Source organism: Cyprinus carpio, chromosome A10 (genome assembly GCF_018340385.1).
Source record: "Cyprinus carpio isolate SPL01 chromosome A10, ASM1834038v1, whole genome shotgun sequence".
NCBI lineage: Eukaryota > Metazoa > Chordata > Actinopteri > Cypriniformes > Cyprinidae > Cyprinus > Cyprinus carpio.
The window spans coordinates 18,535,163-18,554,830 of NC_056581.1; the positions used below are offsets into that span (position 1 = coordinate 18,535,163).

The 19,668-nt window shown below is 34.1% G+C and overlaps 1 protein-coding gene across 1 annotated transcript in view; it reads right to left on the reverse strand.

The window, feature by feature from the left end:
• Positions 1-19,668, reverse strand: part of LOC109090606 (ras-specific guanine nucleotide-releasing factor 2-like) — a 33,868-nt gene that overhangs the window by 7,733 nt on the left and 6,467 nt on the right. The window contains 18 exon segments of the mRNA XM_042765619.1: positions 126-238; positions 3,670-3,801; positions 3,919-4,007; positions 4,856-4,981; positions 6,373-6,776; positions 8,547-8,795; positions 9,613-9,695; positions 10,354-10,490; positions 10,601-10,667; positions 11,591-11,751; positions 12,714-12,832; positions 14,109-14,218; positions 14,356-14,549; positions 14,875-14,954; positions 15,813-16,066; positions 16,204-16,293; positions 17,814-17,961; positions 18,285-18,391. Coding sequence (XP_042621553.1) covers positions 126-238; positions 3,670-3,801; positions 3,919-4,007; positions 4,856-4,981; positions 6,373-6,776; positions 8,547-8,795; positions 9,613-9,695; positions 10,354-10,490; positions 10,601-10,667; positions 11,591-11,751; positions 12,714-12,832; positions 14,109-14,218; positions 14,356-14,549; positions 14,875-14,954; positions 15,813-16,066; positions 16,204-16,293; positions 17,814-17,961; positions 18,285-18,391 — 2,663 coding nt within the window.

Here is a 19,668-nt window from a genome sequence, read left to right on the forward strand (position 1 = left end):
TTTTAGGTGATCTATCTCACCTTTCAGTGAGACATCAAAATAATTCTACCAGATTTTTACAGATTTATCACTCATGCAACTGATGCACACAAATGCAGTCTGATTTCAGATTGATGGTGTGTCACCTCAGTATATTAGCTGCGGCCTTCCTCTCCTGCGGCAGAAGATCTGGATCTCGCAGCACCTCCTCCAGCAGAGCGATCACAGCCGTCGTCAGCTCTGCGTTCATCTCAAAGTCCTACAAAGACAAACACAATGCTTCAGGGAGGATGTTCCTTTAATTTATGCACTCCATGTATGTAAACGTGACCCAACCATTACTGCAGAAGAACAGACATGAACATCCTGTCATGAACATGTTTTTTGGTCCTCTCTGAGTGAGTAAACACCAAAAATGGTGTTTGTGTGCATGCACAGGTTAAATTAATTTAATGTAACTGCTGTTCAGAAGTTTGGGGCCAGTAAGATTTTTTTTATGTTTTTCAAAGACATATCTTCTGCTCACCAAGCCTGCATTTATGTGATCAAATATACAGTAAAAACAGCAATGTTGTGAAATATTATTACAATTTCTATTCTATTTCAACTATTTTCTATTTTATTATATTCTAAAATGTATTTTATTTCTGTGATCAAAGCTGTATTTTCAGCATCATTACTCCAGTCTTCAGTGTCACATGATCCTTCAGAAATCATTCTATAATGCTGATATGCTGCGCAAAAAAAAAATTTATCAATCAATAATAAATATATTCTTCCTCATACATATTTATATAAACAAACATACATACCTTTTTTTTCTTCTCAGGGTTCTTTGAATAAGTTCAGATGAACAGCATTTATTTAAAGTAGTATTTCAACTATTTAAAATTTAATTATTTTAATATTACAACTGTCTTTACTGTCAAATTTGACCAATCTTCTGCATCCTTGATTAAATGTATTAATATATATATCTTACTGACACCAAACTTTTGAACGATTGATTTAAATTGATTTAAATTAAGTTGATTTAAATAAATTTTTGAATTCCATATTAGAGAATTTTGAGTAAATATGAAAGAAAATTTTATTTATATAGTACTTTTATATATCATTTTAATATATAACAATTTAAAATATAGTTCTAAAGTACGAGAGTATCAGCCATTGAAATACTCATATTGGTCGATTGGAGATAAAAGCATCCACTAAATGACTGCTTACTAAAACCGCTGTGAGCCAAAAGTATGGTACCTACTACAATAAATTAACCACCAGCTCCTGCAAATGATCTGCACACTAAAGATGGAACAGATTTGACTGGATGCATGTAGCTGTAGTGCAAAGTGATATGCTGCTCTGTTCCTGACAGGTAACAGCACGGGGCCCTCGGGGGTCCGCTGACATTTCAGCACAGTCACTACTGCACACGATGAAAGACTGAAGGGCAAAGCAGGTCTGACAAAGACTACGTTTGTGAGGTGTGAGACATGTCACAGCAGCTGTTTGAAACTGGTGGGCCGCAGGTGTGTCCTGATAGGGTCACATACTAAATGCAAATCAAAAAAAAATGCAGCTAATAATCATATAATCATGCATAAGTGGAATAGCAGTGTAAATCAACTGTTTGAGTTTAAGGATGTTTTGTGTGCTTTAGTACAATAAACAATTTTGGTACTATGTTGGATCACAAATCAATACTCTCCAGACACAAAACCAGTTGAGAACAACCAAAAACAGAAAGATTTAGAGTAAATGGAGGATTATATTTAGAGATGAGATGCAAAAAAAGGCAATACAATACAAGCAAAGCCATTGTTTTTCAAGTACTTGTCAATTTTGAGATTTTGGAGTATTTTGCTTCCATTGCATGTCTTGTTTCCACCATGGAATAAAATAATAAAATGGTAATTGTGACTTTTTTATCTTGTGATTGTGTCCTTTTTTTCTTGAAACTGCAAGTTTACATCTCACAATTCTGACTTTTTTTTCCCCAGAATCGCAAGTTTACATCTTATCTTGCAATTTTGACTTTTTTTTCCCCCGCACAATTCTATTTATTATTTATTGCAACTTTATCTCACAATTCAGCCTTTTCTTTATATTTTGCAATGAACAGTTCTCAAAATTGTGAGCAAAACAGTAATAATTGTGAGATTTAAAAATAATAATAATTATCACAATTAGGTTTTTATTTTTTTATTCTGTGGTGGAGACAAGTTTCCTTCAGACTAAAACATACAAAATATACATTTACATTTTTATTTTGTTAGTTTTATCAAAACATTTTTTTTCTCCATTTCAGCAGCATTTACATACACCAAACATTACAGTTTTATTAATATTTATATTCTGAAGGGTTTTACTGTAGGGTTTGTTTATATATCATTTGGCTGATTTATATGGCTGTTGAGAAATCCCAAATCCCTTCTGTAAAAACCTTTAATATATCAACAAATAAAACTATATCCAATGTTTAGATTTATGTTCTGGAAATGTATGCAAATGAGTGCATATTTAATTAGATAACTCATAATTTGCATATTTAAACATAACTTTCAAGAAAACCTGTAATACAATATAATTGATTAATCAACTGGGGAAGTATGGTGATATCTATTAGTTAACATTTTAACCCTGTTTACCTCTTGTGTCTTGACTTAAAGGTGACCTATTATGCAAAAATCACTAAGTTGTTTGAACAAAGTTGTGTGGCCACAGTGTGTGAAAGCAACCAGCCTAAAAATGTAAAAATCCACCCAATCATTTTTTAATAATCCCAATAAATAATAAACAGTCTCTCCAAACGAGAGAGATTTCCATAGATCTCCATACACCACTGAGGACACAGTGGTTCAATTTAATTTTCGAAGGAAATGTCTCAGGGAAAAAAACGGAAAAGTCCTATATGTTTGTGCTAATCATTTAACACTGGACTACCCCACAAACGAAGGTCAGTTCAGTGCTGGAGTTGTGCAAAGGTTGCTTCTGAAAGAGGGATCGATACCAACGCTTCGTGCGCGAGCGTCATCTCTAGACAAAGTAAGCATCACACGTCATATTTTGTTTTCTTGGCTCTCTGTAAGGCTAATGTTGCTAAAGCTACCATTGTCTCTGCCTGTTTTCACTGATGCTGTTTTCACTTGCTACCAGAATGATCGTAAATAGGAACGTGGTAGTTAAAAATTGCATATGAAAGCAATGGGAAGTTTACCGCTTGAATTTGTCAAGCTCATAATGTGATGTGCACCATGGGACTGTCGTTATTTTTATCGTGCCGTGCTCCCCGTCTGTGTAATTCATAAACGCACATTTACTGCACAGTACAGTCCGATTACATGAGATTGTACTGTTTTGGCAGAGCATGAGATCTTGAAGCTCCACCCACTTCTGAAAAGGGAGACAGGAGCACCAGCTCATTTGCATTTAAAGGGACAAACACAAGACAGCGCATTTTGGCTCATACCCTAAAAGTGGATATTTTAACAAGCTATAAAAAATTATCTGTGGGGTATTTTGAGCTAAAACTTCACATACACACTCTTAGAGACTTATTTTACATCTTGTAAAAAGTGGCATAATAGGTTACCTATAATGCAATGTAAACAACCCCTCTCTATTATGACTGATAAATCACTCAAGGGCAGGGCATTGGGAATAAAATGTCAGGCTGGAAAGTCAACAAACCTGCGAGTGTTTGGAAACCCAGTGGCGCAGGACGTTGAGCACCCTGTTGGTGGCGGCCCTGCGGATGAGGAACTCCTTATCATACGATTTCTCAGGGTTGGTAAATCCTGAATGAGAGACAGTAGGAGAATTCTGTTAGATGAGGACATGAAAGCTTCCCCAGAGCCGTGTCACGACTCCTCAAAGACCCGAAGGGAGATGTGTTTCAGCGGCGAGGGCAGCTGTCCAACCCCATCAGTGTCACCTAACCTTGCGGCCTCCTTTTCCAACCTCCGCCGTTGCAAATGCCAAAGCGGACGCGGGGGACATGGCACAGCGGGAGCCATCGGGAGACTGACCTATGAAGTCACCATATCATGCAAAATCTGATTTTCTTGTTTTGAAACATGAGATGAATCCAGCCAACACGGGGATGTTCGCTAAACTTTGGCAAACATTCTGCCGAACGATCTTCCAGTAACATTAATAGAATGTTCATTCAAATGTTCTCAAAACATTAACAAAAAAACATTATTTATACATCCTTCATGGAACGTTTTTCTTCTAAAACATTTTAGTTGGATGTTTGTCTAACGTTTTTTTTTTTAAATGTTACATCTCAGAATGTTCAGGGAACATTCAAAAGTAACGTTCCCATAATGTTTGCAAAATTACAAAATGGAATGTTCCTTTAACATACGTATATACAAGAGGGAAAAAAAAAGCATTTTCAAACTTTCAGAGATATCGTTTTCATAACTTAATGGGAACATTAACAAAACATTTTTAGAACATATTTTTGTTACCTGAGAATGCATTTTGCAAACATTCAAATCCTTTTTCCCAATCCATGCAGACTGTTTATTGTAATTAAACTAATCCAACTTCACAAGGTGCATTTTGCCATGCTTTTTAAACAGTACTGAAGAAGTTAATTTGCTGGACTTTGATTTATGCCTTTCCTGCACTATCCAGTCCAACTAATCCATTTACAAAAATGAATGAATGAAATAAAAATGTAATTCAAATAAAAAACATTCAGTCAATTGTGTTCAAACTTTGACTTTTAGAGTAAATTTTTTAAAGGTATAGTATAAAAACGTCCTATTAAATTTGGTTTAAAAATCTAACAATAAATTATGTTTTTTAGCGGATTAATAGCGGGGTACACATCCACAATGAAAATATAAGAGTGAGAGAGCAGTACCTGTAGGTGGTCGGTAGCGGAGGTGTCGCGGGGTGGACGGTGAATGGCACGGAGACATGTCTCCAGAATCACTGGACGTGGGCGTCTCAGGAATGAACTTATCCAATGATACCGACTCCAGTACAGCTGTCAGGAAAATCATACAACATCAGTCATGCATCTATCTTCACTATATGGACAAAAAATATTGGGATGCGCCTCTTAATAATTGAATTAAGGTGTTTCAATCTGACCCTTTGCCACAGGTGTATAAAATCAAACACCTAGCCATGCAGTCTGCTTTTTCAAACACTTGTGAAAAAATGGGTCGTTCTGAGGAGCACAGTGAATTCACCTTTGTCACTTTTGCAATAAGTCCGTTCATGATATTCAGATCAGCTGTGTGATGGGCAAGTCTGAACATTTACATTTAGTGCCTGAATGCACTGTGCTAACTGTCAGGTATTAAGGGGAGGAGGAATAAAGGTATGGGGTGTTTTTTCAGGGGTTGGGCTACTGTAGGCCTCTTATTTCCAATTATGGGAAATCTTAATGAGAAGCATACCAGGACATTCTGGACAATGTTTTGCTTTCAACTGTGTGGGAACAGTTTGGAAAAGGCCATTTTCTATTCCAGCATGACTGTGCCCCAGTGCACAAAGCAAGGTGCATAAAGACATGGTTGGACGAGTTTGGTGTGGAAGATCTTGACTGCCATGACTTTAACCACATCAAACGCCTTTGGCATGAACTGGAACAGAGATTATGAGCCAGGCTTTCTTGTCCAACATCAGTGCCTGACCTCACAAATGCCCTACTGGATGAATATACAAAAATTCCCACAGAAACGCTCCAAAATCTTGTGGAAAGCCTTTGCTGAAGAGTGGAAGCTGATATAGCTGCAAAGCGGGGACTAGCTCCATATTAATGTCTGTGTTTTTAGAATGCAATATCATTAAATGGGCAGGTGTCTCAATACTTTTGTCCATATGGTGTATCTAGCTACGTTTCTGTATGTCTGTCTGTCTATTCGTCTATTCATATATGTGACCATGGACCACAAAACCAGTCATAGGTGTCAATTTTTCGAAATAGAGGTTTATGCATCATCTGAAAGCTGAATAATTAAGCTTTCCATTGATGTATGGTTTGTTAGGAGGACAATATTTGACCGAGATACAACTATTTGAATATCTGGAATCTGAGGGTGCAAAAAAATCAAAATACTGAGAAAATTGCCTCTACATCTGTCCAAATGTATTCTCTAGCAATGCATATTACTAATAAAAAATTAAGCTTTAATATATTTATGTGAGAAATGTACAAAATATTTTCATGGAACATGAATATCCTAATGATTTTTGGCATCAAAGAAAAATCTATAATTTTGACCAATACAATGTATTTTTGGCTATTACTACAAATATACCCCAGAGACTTAAGACTGCTTTTGTGCTCCAGGGACACATATCTGATTTTCTATCCATCCAATATGGTGTGAATTTGCAACTAAATGTTAGCAGATCCACAACACTCACCTCGTCGAATACTCCGTCGCAGCTTCCCGCAGAAGGCGTCTATACGAGGCAGCTCCCCGCCCTCCTCTGGGGTGGAGGGGCTGAGCTCTGGAGAGCTGGGGCCCCGGCTGAGGTCCAGAGGGGCCTTGGTGCAGGTGGGTGGAGGGGAGGTGACGAGGGGGTTGTAGGGAGACGTCGGGCTGCCGGCCGCAGAGAAAGATGCCGTCGACAGATCCAACGCGCCACCCTTAGAGCTCACAGGAGAGCTGAGGGACAGCTTCCGGGGGTGGATGGGGGAAGAGGTGCGTGAGGGGATGGAGACGGGCGGAGGAGAGGAGAACTTGCGAGAGAGCCGTGGGGATTTGTTGTTCAGGTGCTCTCCACTCCAGGTGCCTTGGTTGGTAGCGAAGAAAAGCTCAAGGGACCTGAGCCATCAGCGTAAGATGGAAACAAGTAAATAAATGCAGTGCACAACCAGATCTATCTATTATTTATCTATCATCCTAACAGAGCTCATTTACATACAGTCATGTGAAAAACAAAGGTTGGTTTTTCTGTATCAGGACATGATAAAAAAAATCATCTGGTCCTTGGCAGGTCTCAATATTTGAAAAAAAAAATAAAACCTCAGATGAACAACATACAGTATGACATATCATGTGTCATTATTTATGATAGGCACTGCTAATCAAATGCCTTTGATTAACTGATCACCCGCAAGTTCAGGTGTGTGTTAACACAATGCCAAAGAGGAAAGACATCAGCAATGACCTTAGAGAAGCAATTGTTGCTGCTATCAATCTGGGAAGGGAAAATCATGGAATTCAGTAGAGTGTCCTTTCTTTTTCACATGACTGTATATAATACTTTAAATGTACAATAGCAAATACAACCTGTATAACTCTTAAGGATCAGAAAGAGGGTGGAAAATTATCATGAAAAACTAAATTATGACAACAAACCTGATTAACTGCTAATAAGAATGGACATGAGGGAAAATAAAGTCACAAAGGACACGGGGGAAAAAGTCCCCATGAAAATCAAAAAGAGACACAGGGAGAGACGGGTGATGAGTTACTTGGACTGGTCCAGCGCAAGCCTTGTGATCTTCAGGCTGTAGTCTGGACAGATGGAGGTGATGGACAAACGGTCGGACGAATGATACTGAACCCTGCGAGTGACAGTGAGGGAGGAACAGGAGGATTGTGGGAACAGAGTGAGTTCTGTGGTCTGTATTCACACAGATGGATCTAAAATATAACATTTGTGTGCAGCTAAAGTGAGGGTTTTGTGTATTAAACCCATAATGAAAGAAAAGGATTTTATTTGCATTTTATATATGTTTAAGATTTCACGCACATATACTGGAGGATTACATTTGCTTTTTTAATTGAATGCCTTCAGTTTGCATGTTTGAATTTGGCATATCATTGAATAACATGGTTTTTCAGTAAAATGCGGAAAATCTCATTTGTATTTGCATCTAATTGAAAACTGATTAATCAAAGAAATAATTCAAAGATGAATTGAATATCAAAAATGATTCTTAGTCACACACCTAATATTCCATTAATTAATAACCATTCAATAATTTGTGGTCAGTAATTTTTTACATTTTCCAAAAAAGATTATTAAAATACTATTTAATAATAATAATAATAATAATACATATTAAATATTAATAATAAACAGAGAACGGTTAAAACATAAGATATATTTAGTTTTTTAATTATTTGCTGTCATGACATTGCTCTATTTCTATCTCTATTTAAAAATTAAAATTGTAATTATTTTATAATTATTATGATTATTATTAGAAAACATTACAAATACCTGCGCTTTTTGATCAGTTTGCTTTATTTTCAGCAGGCATTACTCCAGTTTGAAAAAAAAAAGATAATTATTTGATCAGTTATTATTATTATTATTATTGATACATTTTTTATCAGTTTGATACATCCTTGCTGAGTAATAAAAATGTATATTTATTCCAAACCTGGCAGTTTACAAACTCAAAATGAGCTTCAAATTAAGGGTCTCACAATCATCACATCAGAAAAGGATTAAGAACGTGTTTTGAATGTGTGACAGTCAAACAAAACAATTAGAAGAAAAACAACGATTAAATAAATCTTTTTTGCATTTCCTTTGCACTGGACGAAAAAAAAAGCTGCTAGAGTGTGGGGTACTCTAACCTGACAGGTATAGACGTGAAGGGTTTCTTGTAGATGTCGGCCAGTTTGTCCATCACGACAGCAGCGGTGGTGAAGATGCGGTAGGTGTGGAGGAAGGTGTTGAGGAAGTCGATGGACAGGAAGCGCAGGTCGGTCAGTCGTTCCAGGAGTCTCTCCACGCTGGCGTAACGGATCTGTGGCACTTTGCAGGAGTTCAGCGTCTTACTGAAGCAGATGTCCACATCGTCTTTGTGCAGTCGGGCGTCAGACCTGCAGACACGAACGAGCAAATTATTAAACTATTAACTATTTATGCTTAATTCATCTATGCTAATTCTGTGTTAAAATTAAAACAAACTATTAAGTTTTTTTCTATTATTGGAATTATGCTGAAATGAAATAAAATGTGAATATTAGATAAAAATCTTAAATTATAATGAAAATTAGAAATGGTGTCTTGGCAGCTAACTTAAAAAAAGTAAAAAAAAAAATTTTTGTAAATACATTTTAAATAAATAGATTTTTATTTTAAACAAATAAAATCTTATTTATATTTTTAAGAAACATTTGTTTTTATATTTGTCTTAACTTATTTGTAATTAATTTAAAATAAATGTTTTTACTGTATTTAAATAAAAAATTCTAAATAATAAAAAAAAAAAATAAAATAATAAAAAATCAAAAATATTTAACATATATAATTATATATGTGTCTATTAGTGTGTGTGCGTTTAGGAATGTAAATAAATATTCATTTAAAATCAAGCATATTTATGTTAAATACATACATGTTTATTATAAAATAAAATATGTTTTTATAACAAATATATGTATTTGTATTAATAAATAAATCTGAATTTGAATAAAAATAAAGAAAATTAGAAATTAAATAAATTAAGTTGAATTACTAAAACTAAACTTAAAAATAAATAAAAAGCTAAACAGAAGTATAATTCAAAATATTTATATATATAAAAAAAAAAAAAAAAAAAAAATATATATATATATATATATATATATATATATACACATATATATATATGAATATAAATAATAATAAAATAACACTGGAGTGAGTGTGTTTTACTTGATCATGTGTGGCACAGTGACTTTGGAGTTGTCCTCAAACACGCTGGTCATCAAGCCATTGCAGCGAATGTTGTCAATGCACTAAATGGCATAAAAATGGAGAAGAGAAAAACAGACTGCAGTGACTTCACTCTCACACAGTAGCAATTTCACTCAAAATGAACAAACTAGGAGAGTGCATAATATATGAGTAAACAATCATTATCATTATTTTGAATGATCAGCATTTGTATTTTTAGGCCGATACTGGAAGCATATAATATTAGGCCTTGTTTTTCCTATTCAAATCGTTTCTGTAAGATGAAATTAAAGAGTTCATCTGAAGCTTGTAAAAGTATAGATGAATAGATAAACAAAAATACCAAAATAGCTACCAGTATTAACCCAAATTTGCATACCGGTTCATACCAAGGGCATGAAGAGTGTATAATAGACTGTTCCTATTAAAAACATGCAAAAACCTTACCGTAAAGTCAGTGAAACTATTTATGTCAATGCACATATGATGGAAACTTCTCACTCTTGTGCATTTCATGCATGCTGCTTTCTAGCTACAAAACATGAACTTCTGCTCTACGGGTTTGACTGAATCTCTGCATTTCTGAACTTGAATAAATTCTTTATTTCTTGTGCATTTTTGCTTCATATGAGCTGTGATATTCATAGAAAAGCTGTCTGCAGTTTGTTCTACAGATGCACACACTGTGAAAGAGTGTTGCATGTATTGTGCAGATTGTACCTGGCTCATGTCGCTGGTCCAGGCTGCTTTCTCCTGCCGAGACGGAGCGAGCAGAACCACTGAAAATGACGGACCATCAGCAGGTTCGACTACTATTTTAAACTCCAGGTGATTGAGTCCCTGACCAGCAGCATTATCTGAAGAGATGGGGAATCAAACCTCACTACATTTACTTCATTGATAGTTAGCTTCATGTTGGTATTACTAGGATTAATGGTATTAATAAAGTTGTGTGAGTCACACTCACAGTCTTCATCACTGGCATCCAGCTCCTCGATAAGCGTGCACTCTATCAGAGACAACGTGCCTCCTTGCTGTGGTTTAGAGGAAAGGTACTTTGAGTTATTTTATACTTTGAAACGGTTAAAGTAAGAGTTCACCCAGATGTCTGCAGTTAACTTTTCAATGAAGGTGAACAGTGACCAGTACTGTAAATAAAAAAAAAAGACCAAAGTGGGGTAGGAACAACATGATGGTGATTCAATCATGAGAATATTTTAGGGTGAACGATTCCTTTAAGAAATTTAAATCACTTTGATTCCTTTTATTGCTGAGTGGTTGTTATTTTCAGGGCGACTCGAATCACTTTGAGCAGGAGCATATTTTTGTTTTTGATTAATTTAAAATATAGAAATGATATTAATTTAATATATAGTGACACACTATATATATGACACACACTTAAATGAATAATATAATTCAAAATTATTAATTTAGGATGCATACTTTATACACACACACACACACACACACACAAAAAAAAAAACACACACTTAAATGAAAAACAAAATTAAAAATTAATAATTCATAATTAAAAACAAAATACATTATTTATTTTAAAGTAAATAAATATTATTAATTTTAAATAAATAATACAGATCTATTATAAACATTAAAACTATATAATTTAAAAATTTTAAAAATACATTATTTTAGAATAAAAATATTGTAAATAAAAATACTATTTATACTTAATATTTTAAATAATGCATAGTTATAAAAAAAAATACATTTTATTTTAGAATAAAAAATTGAATATTTAAATATAATATTAAATTTGATATATATAATATATATATATAGATATATATATATATATTATATATATATATACACATACATACATATATATATATATGAATAATTTTGGGTGAACTATTCCTTTAAGACACTCAAAGTATCACTTAGATTTTTTCACTTGCTGAGCTGTTATTATCTTCAGAAGGACTTGACTCACTTTGAGCAGGTGCAGTTTGCCGCCAGAGGTGCGTGTGCAGATGAGGAAGTGTTTGGTGAACAGAAAACACTGGCGTTCGCCTTCTTTCCTGAGCGACAGCGAGCCCAGACGCACCTTACTCAGTTTACCCTTCTCCACGGAGGGCAGCTGAATCAGAGAGCCTACAGCAAACACACACACACACACACACACACAGATCAGCTCAGTACCCAGAGGAAGGAGAACATTAAAGACAGTGTTTCAGGGAGAGAGGGCAGCGCTGTCTCATCCAGTGATGCTTTTCTATGAGACAAGATGCATTAAAATGGCACATTAGATCTCATTAGAGCACATTTCACACCTTGCTGTCAGTGTGGAGCAGAGCTGAATGAGATCAGTGTTTGTGTGGAGCTGAAACAATCACACACTGATATTCTTGCAAAACCGCTGACTGACTCCAGTTAAGCTGGTCAACTTTAGTTGTAAATAAAGAAACAATAATAATGTACAATAAACAAATAATATATATGCATTTTAAATAAATACATTTTTATTTTAACACAAATATTTTAGGTTTTAATAATAAGTATGTTTTTATATTTGTCACTTTTTAAAATAAAGAAATAATATTAATTTTAAATAAACACCTATTTTTATATATATATATATATATATACACACACACATATTTCTTTATTATGCAAATTATATTATATATATATTTTATAATTTTAAATTAAAAGTATTATGAATTTATAATAAATAAATAATACATTTTTATTTTATTTTATATATATATATATATATTAATAAATGTATATGAACAAACAAAAAAAAAAAAAACTAATGAATATATTAACAACAATAAGAAAAAAGTGAACATCTGACCCATAAAAAAATGTTCCTTGCCATAACATGATAAAAAGTAATCAGTAATATTTAATCACAGAAATAAATCAAACCATTAAATAAATAAGCCAACAAATGAAAACAGTTACTGTGTTTGAGAATGGCACTAGTACTGTTGTAGAACAGAGAAACAAACAGGAAGGAAATCACTACATGAAGTACTGGGGAAGAAAGTAATTTGACGAGGATGTCCTGCAATCAAACACAAACACAACTGTAATGAACTGTGTCTCACCCTGCCGTACAAATGTCTGGCTGGTGTCTAGCAGAATATCACAGCCCTCCACAATCATTCTCTCGATCGCCAGATTCTTACGGATGTTTTCTGTGTCACTCACTTCATCGTGCATCATTCTGAGAATAAACACACAAACACACAGCTGTATCATCTCTATATACACATTAAATTGATTTTAAGTGTATTTTAAGGTGTTCGTCAGAATGGTAGTCAATTGAAAAACAAATTGGACAATACTGAATCATGACACATTCTAGGCTTGAGAGAAAGTGTGATCAAAGCCTTGGTCACGTGAATGTTAATAATACAATTCAAAAGCCTTGTTTGCATTTAAAAGCATCACTTTCTCCATAGAGGAAGCGTTCATGCTGATAGAGCTGTTTGATTTGAGAGTTTCATCTTAGAATAACCAAAGGTTTAGTGGATGATATCTGATATCATTTCACAGAGGTGTATGGCATCTTACTGCTTGAAGTAGGATGATTTTAAAAGCTGGCAAAGAATTAAGAGAGATTATAGGAATTTAAAATAAATAACACATATGCATTTTAAATAAACAGATTTTAAAACAAACAAAATATAAATTTTTTATATTTTATATTTTTATAATTTTAAATAAATAAATTATATTAATTAAAAATGAATAAATTAATATAAATGCTATATTATTTTTATTTTTAATGCATTTTTTATTTGTTAGCATTTTGATCCAAACCAATAAAAATAATAAAAAACAATTATTTGCCTTAAAATAATTTAAGTATGTTTATATTTTATCACATACGTTAATATTGTTATAATTTTAAATAAAGAAATAATAGTAATTTAAAATGAGTAAAACATTATATTTAAAAAAATATATATTTTAAAATGGTCATGAACAGAGAAATCAAAATTCCCTTGATCTTTTGACAGATAAGCGAACAGAACTTACAACTTTCTCGACAGTCTAAAAACAGCTTATATTGAAGCCAATCTGCCAAAACGACAGCTTGAGGAATGAGCCACTTTATGATGTAATAGTGTGTCTAAACCCCGCCTCCCCAGAAGATCAAAGCCTGCTTCTACATCACTGCCTGTTTAGCCCCACCCACCGATTCTACATCACTGTTTGTTGAGCCCCTCCCACTGATTCTACATCACTGGCTGTTTAGCCCCGCCCACCGATTCTACATCACTGCTTGTTGAGCCCCTCCCACTGATTCTACGTCACCGCCTGTTTAGCCCCGCCCATCAATTCTACATCACTGCTTGTTTAGCCCCGCCCACTGATTCTACATCACCGCCTGTTTAGCCCCACCCACAATTCTTCATCACTGCCTGTTTAGTTCTGTTGTACCGTTCATCAGAAAATGAAAGAGAATATCATATACTTTTTTAGCTTTCACTCACTTGGACAGTTCCTCGAGTTTGGATTTGGCAAATTCCAGGCTCTTGCGCTCCACATGTTCATGAGGCGTGTGAGCGAGAAGCTCATGAAGGGTGATGATGTATCGTGGAATCTAATAATGATAAATACAAAAACACTAATTTTTACACAATCAACCACGGTTAAATGAAATGCACTGTGCAGTATTGCTAGTGTTACTATGGTTTGTTCTCACGCTCCTTGCTCAAAGGTCAGAGGTCAGCGGTTCACCTGAAACATGGGGTAGGTGAGGAAGGTTTCCAGCATTCGGCCCTCACAGGAAGCGTTTGCTTCATACTGTTTCAGAAGCTTGTCAAAGTCCCGGTTCTGTTTACAGTTGGCCAGAACCTGCAAACTGTACTGATGGTTTCGCACAAACTCCTGATAAATGTTCAGCATCGGCAGCAAGATGTCAAAGAGATCCGCTGAAACATGACAGTTCAGTTTTCAGACATTAGCATCTTGTTCATGTGCACATTTCGTCTGACAAACTGTGATATGTACGTGGTCGTGAGCATTGAAGTTAAGTCAAATAACATTTCATTTGTCTCAGCAAAATTATTCATATACTTTCTATTCTGACTTGTGTAAATTACTAGATGAGAGAATTATTCTTATGTTCATTTTTATTCTATATGTTAAAAGTACAAAAAAAACAATTGCACTGCACTTCGTACTACTTTATAGTGTGCAAAAAAATACAATAATTTAATCTGAATTAAATATAAAATGCAGCTTAAGCAAACTCACCTAAAACTAATGTTGGCCAGTTGGCTATCCGAGCCTTCAAGCCTTGATGGAATATCTCATGGAGAAACATTATCGTCTCACTTAAAAACAGCAAAGAAGAGAAATGCATGGTGCATTAATTTCTAAAAAACATATTAGACTTTCAAAAAAAGAATTGCATATAGTTGCATATTTTAATCATGTGATAGTTGCATATATTAATCATTTATTGGTGGTGTTAAAATAAAAGTTATTTTTTTGTTGGTCAACAGCTTGCCAAAAAATAAAAAAATAAAAAATCTGAAATACTGTATAATCAGAATCAGAATCAGAATGAACTTTATTTGCCAAGTGTGTGCAAACACACAAGGAATTTGTTTTGTTTTTATTTTAAGAGCTCTTATAAAAAAAATAATAAAATATACATATATACATATACATCTGAAACAGAAGATTTATGTACAGATTGTTCAGATTTTTTTCCCTAACAAAGAAAATAAGAACTGCAAGATAAAAAAAAAAATTGTAAGAAAAAAAACCCCTTTGCAATTACTGTTTTCATTTAGAAAATAAGAACTGCAAGATAAAAAAAAAAATTGTAAGAAAAAAAACCCCTTTGCAATTACTGTTTTCATTTTTTAATTCTGTGTTGGAAACAAAACAATGCAAGATGTAAACTTGCAATTCTGAGAAAAAAAGTCAGAACTGTGGGATATAAATTCAGAGCTGCAAAATATAATCTTGCAATTGCAATAAAAATTATTTATCATGCTATATAAATTATTTATTTTGTGGTGGAAACAAAAAAGCAGAATAGTAAGATATAAATTGCAAGAAAAAAAGTCTGAATTGTGAGATAAAAAGTTTTTTATTTGTTATTCCGAGGTGGAAACAAGCTTCCACAGTTTTCCACCAAGTATTCAATTAATTTAAGTTGACCATCAGAACATTAAATATACCTATTGAGGAAGATGCTGCTGACATCGTCATGACTAATGGGGGGTTTTTTGGAGCTGGCCGCCATCCTGAGCGGCCGCAGGAAGCAGTTGACCAGGATAGAGAGCTGGAGCACGTACTCCGTCTCGGCCTCCACCATGTTAAAGACGATCTGGTTTCTCTTTCTCATGCTCTCGGCGTGTGGTGAGCAAATGTAGTCCTGCACAATGATCTTCCACTTCCTTCTGCACAGCCAACCACGCATGAAGCTTTGCACCTGCGAGAAAACACGCAACGGAGACGCCCCAATGACTGCACTTACGCTAGAAACAATAGCAAAAATGATTGTGTAAATGAGGTGGATATAGAATTGTGAACAAATGTATGACAATCCATATGTAGACAACCATTTACCTTCTTGATTTTCTTGATATCTGGATCTTCTTCCTCTTGATTGGACTGAAAGGGCAACATTCGCTCTTTCGTTTTATTCAGAACAAGAATCTAAAACACAGATGACACAGTTAATATACACATAGCAGTGTTGCCAGGGTTTTCCTGCACAATTGGGCTTTTGAAAAATAATATGAAGATGGATCATTTTACTAACGTGTGAACCTTTCCTATTGTTTGTTTTTTTTTGGGGGGGGGGGCTACTTTTATAATGCCATCAGAACCAAATAGGTTTAATTGTAGACAATGAAGATGATCATTTACTACTAACATTACAGTTAGAGACACGAAATTAGGCAAAGTAAAGATGCATGAATTATATATGTATAATATGTTTTGTATTAATTATATATAGTTTTTTTGAAAGATAATTCTGCTCATCAAGTCTCATTATCTTTGATCAAAATAACAGAGCGTGATACCAATAATTGTTTTTAAATTTTATTAAAATTATCATTTATGTTCTGTAGACAAATAATCATTTCTGCTGAAGATGGATCATTTTACTGCACCGGCCAGGATTCTACACATACTGCCTGTTTGCGCACGCGTCATCGTGTGAACCTTTGTCATGGATCGTTGGATGAATCAAACGGGGGGTGTAAAACAAAGAAGCTATTGTTTTAAAATATTCTTTGGTAATAACGTATACCCTACTGGTCATTAACCACAGTAATTTGAAGGGCAGCAAAGTAAAAGTCGAAACTATATTCTAGAATATTATTATTAGATTTTTATTTTTATTTATAATGGCGTTATAACCTTTTATTCAGCAATAACACTCATATAAATCAGAATAGTAAGATGATATATATATAGACGGATTGTATGTATGTATGATTCAGTAACTATTAAGTGGTAGGTCATATACTGTTTTTTTCTGTACATAAATAATCAGGCTTGATGAACAAGAGGGGACTTCTGTTCAAAGACAGTAAAAACTGTTTCCAAACTTTTGACCACTGTACTACAATCATGTGTGTGTGTTTAGTGTATAGTATAAGAAATGTAAACTACATATAAGCTAAATAAAAAAAGAAATAAAATAATTAATAAAAAAAAATAAAAAAATAAAAAAGGTAAACCCTTTATGGGAATCCAGCAGCTGATTGGACGCTTAAAAACTAGGCTAGTTTTCGTTCATTTTCAGTTGCTTTTGGGGTGGATTTTTTTTCTGAGAATAAAAATAAAAAAATAAAAAAGGTAAATGCCTTTTTTTTCTTGCAATTTCAAGTTTATATCTCGCAATTCTGAGAAAAAAAAATTGCAAGCTTTATGGATAGCTTTGTCATATATCACATGTTGTGATATTAAAATGTGTTATTAAAATATATACATCACATTTTATGCAATTTATCATGCAAAGTTCTATATATATATATATATATATACACACACACACACACACACATAAGATTCAGTATGTGAGGAGGTATAAAATACAGTAAAAAATTATGCAACTACTACATATAAACTAAAATCATCCAAATAAAAACAGAATAGTGGGTTTGGAGTTTACATTTTTTCTGGTATCTGGCAACCCTGGATAGAACCGATGAAGATGAACTGACCTCTGCCTTTAGTCTCTCGATCTCTGTATCCTGGTCTTCCAGTTGCGTCCGCAGCTGATTTGCCGCCACCTTTTCCGTCTCCATGATCTGCACCAGATGGATGTATTTCTGCATGAGAACTTCCCGCTCGATGATGAGGTCTGAATAACTGCCAGTGACACAGTTACAAAGAGAAACTCTGAGTTCTAAATACATCAATGAGCCACTCAAAAGTCTTATTTAATGTGGTCTGGATTGAATTTAATTTTACCTTATGTAGTTTTGTTTATGGCCTTTGAAGATGTTGCATCTGTCTAATTTATATATATATATAGGTATTTTTTCTTTGGAGAAATATCTGAGAAGCACGAAACTTCAGCAAAAGTCTCCATTTGCATTGCTATCTAACAGCTGTTACATGACAGGTTAACCAGCTCAGCAAAACCACATAATGTTCTCCAGAGACGTTGAGTGTTTTGTCTTTTATTGTACCTGGCCTGATGAATGGCCTCCACCCACTCATTACAATCAGCATCCTCTTCTGTCCGCAGCTCCAGAGGTTTCTGCCCATCGTGGCCGAAAATCACCAGGAAGTAATACTGAAAAAGATGAGAAATGAAACATTAGAGAGTGCAGGCCACATATCAGCATTCAGCATTCATATTGCATTTGACCCATGGTGAGCAGCATTAAAACAGCTCTGACCTAAATAGAGATGCTTCCAGCGGCCTCTAGCATGAACTTGCATGCACTCATTAAATGGAAATGACAATAGATGTGCCTTAAATCATGAAGCAGCATGTGAAACACCCAATCAAAAGAAGGTAATATAATTAAACACCAAGCGCATCGCCAACACACAGTGGAAAAATATGAATACATCATGTCTGGAAGGGAAAAATACAACGCTTTCTTTAACTCTCATGTTGTGTTCCGGTCATTTTAACTTTGATTTTCTTTTTCCCAAAAATGCTAGTTACTGTCCTCACCAGAGCTGGGTAGATTACTTACAAATTGTAGTCTGTTACTGATTACAGATTACATGATGAAAACTGTAGTTAGTAATGTAATCTAGGTTACTCATTTTAGGTAATGTAATTCAACTACTTTTTAGATTACTTTAATCAAACTTGTTTTAAACTTACATTAAACATACCATATTCATATAAAAAAGCAAAGAAAAAATTGCCAAACTGGGGTTAATGTAAGCACTTAAATAGGTTTGTGAGTTGATAAAAAGCTAATAATTAATAAAATCTTAAAAAGCACAATAAAAATAAATAAATAAATGAATCCACCCCCACCTTGCTATACTTGAGGTGTCCTGGTCAATAATGACCAGCCTAGAAAATACAGACAAACAAAAAAATTGCTTATACATTTTTCATTATGCTATATTTTTTTTTTACCAAATATCGTATTCAATCTTTTGGTCAACTTGTATACTTTCAATTAGTGCAGGTTTTGTATTTATTTTTGGAACTGATTGATCATAGGCCTCATTGATCTTATCTCAAGCAGCTCAGTTTTTCAATGAATATTGCCAAAATTACCCAATAATTAATGCTTTTTTCACTAAAAAACTGAGGTGCAGATCAATGAGGCCTTGCTACGATCAATCAATTCCAAAACAAAATACAAACCCGTGCTAACTGAAAGAAAACAAATTGACAAAGAGACTGTGATAATATAGCATAATGAGAGAAAAGCAGTCATTTTTGACCAGGAACACCAAATTAGGTAAAGGATTTTCACTACAGAGTTTATTTTCTTACATATATTCACTTGATTATGGATATAAATATGACCTGGACAGTTTCACCCTCAAATAAGTGATGGAGCAAAGTGTGTTTTATAGGACGTAGGCTTAAGGGTT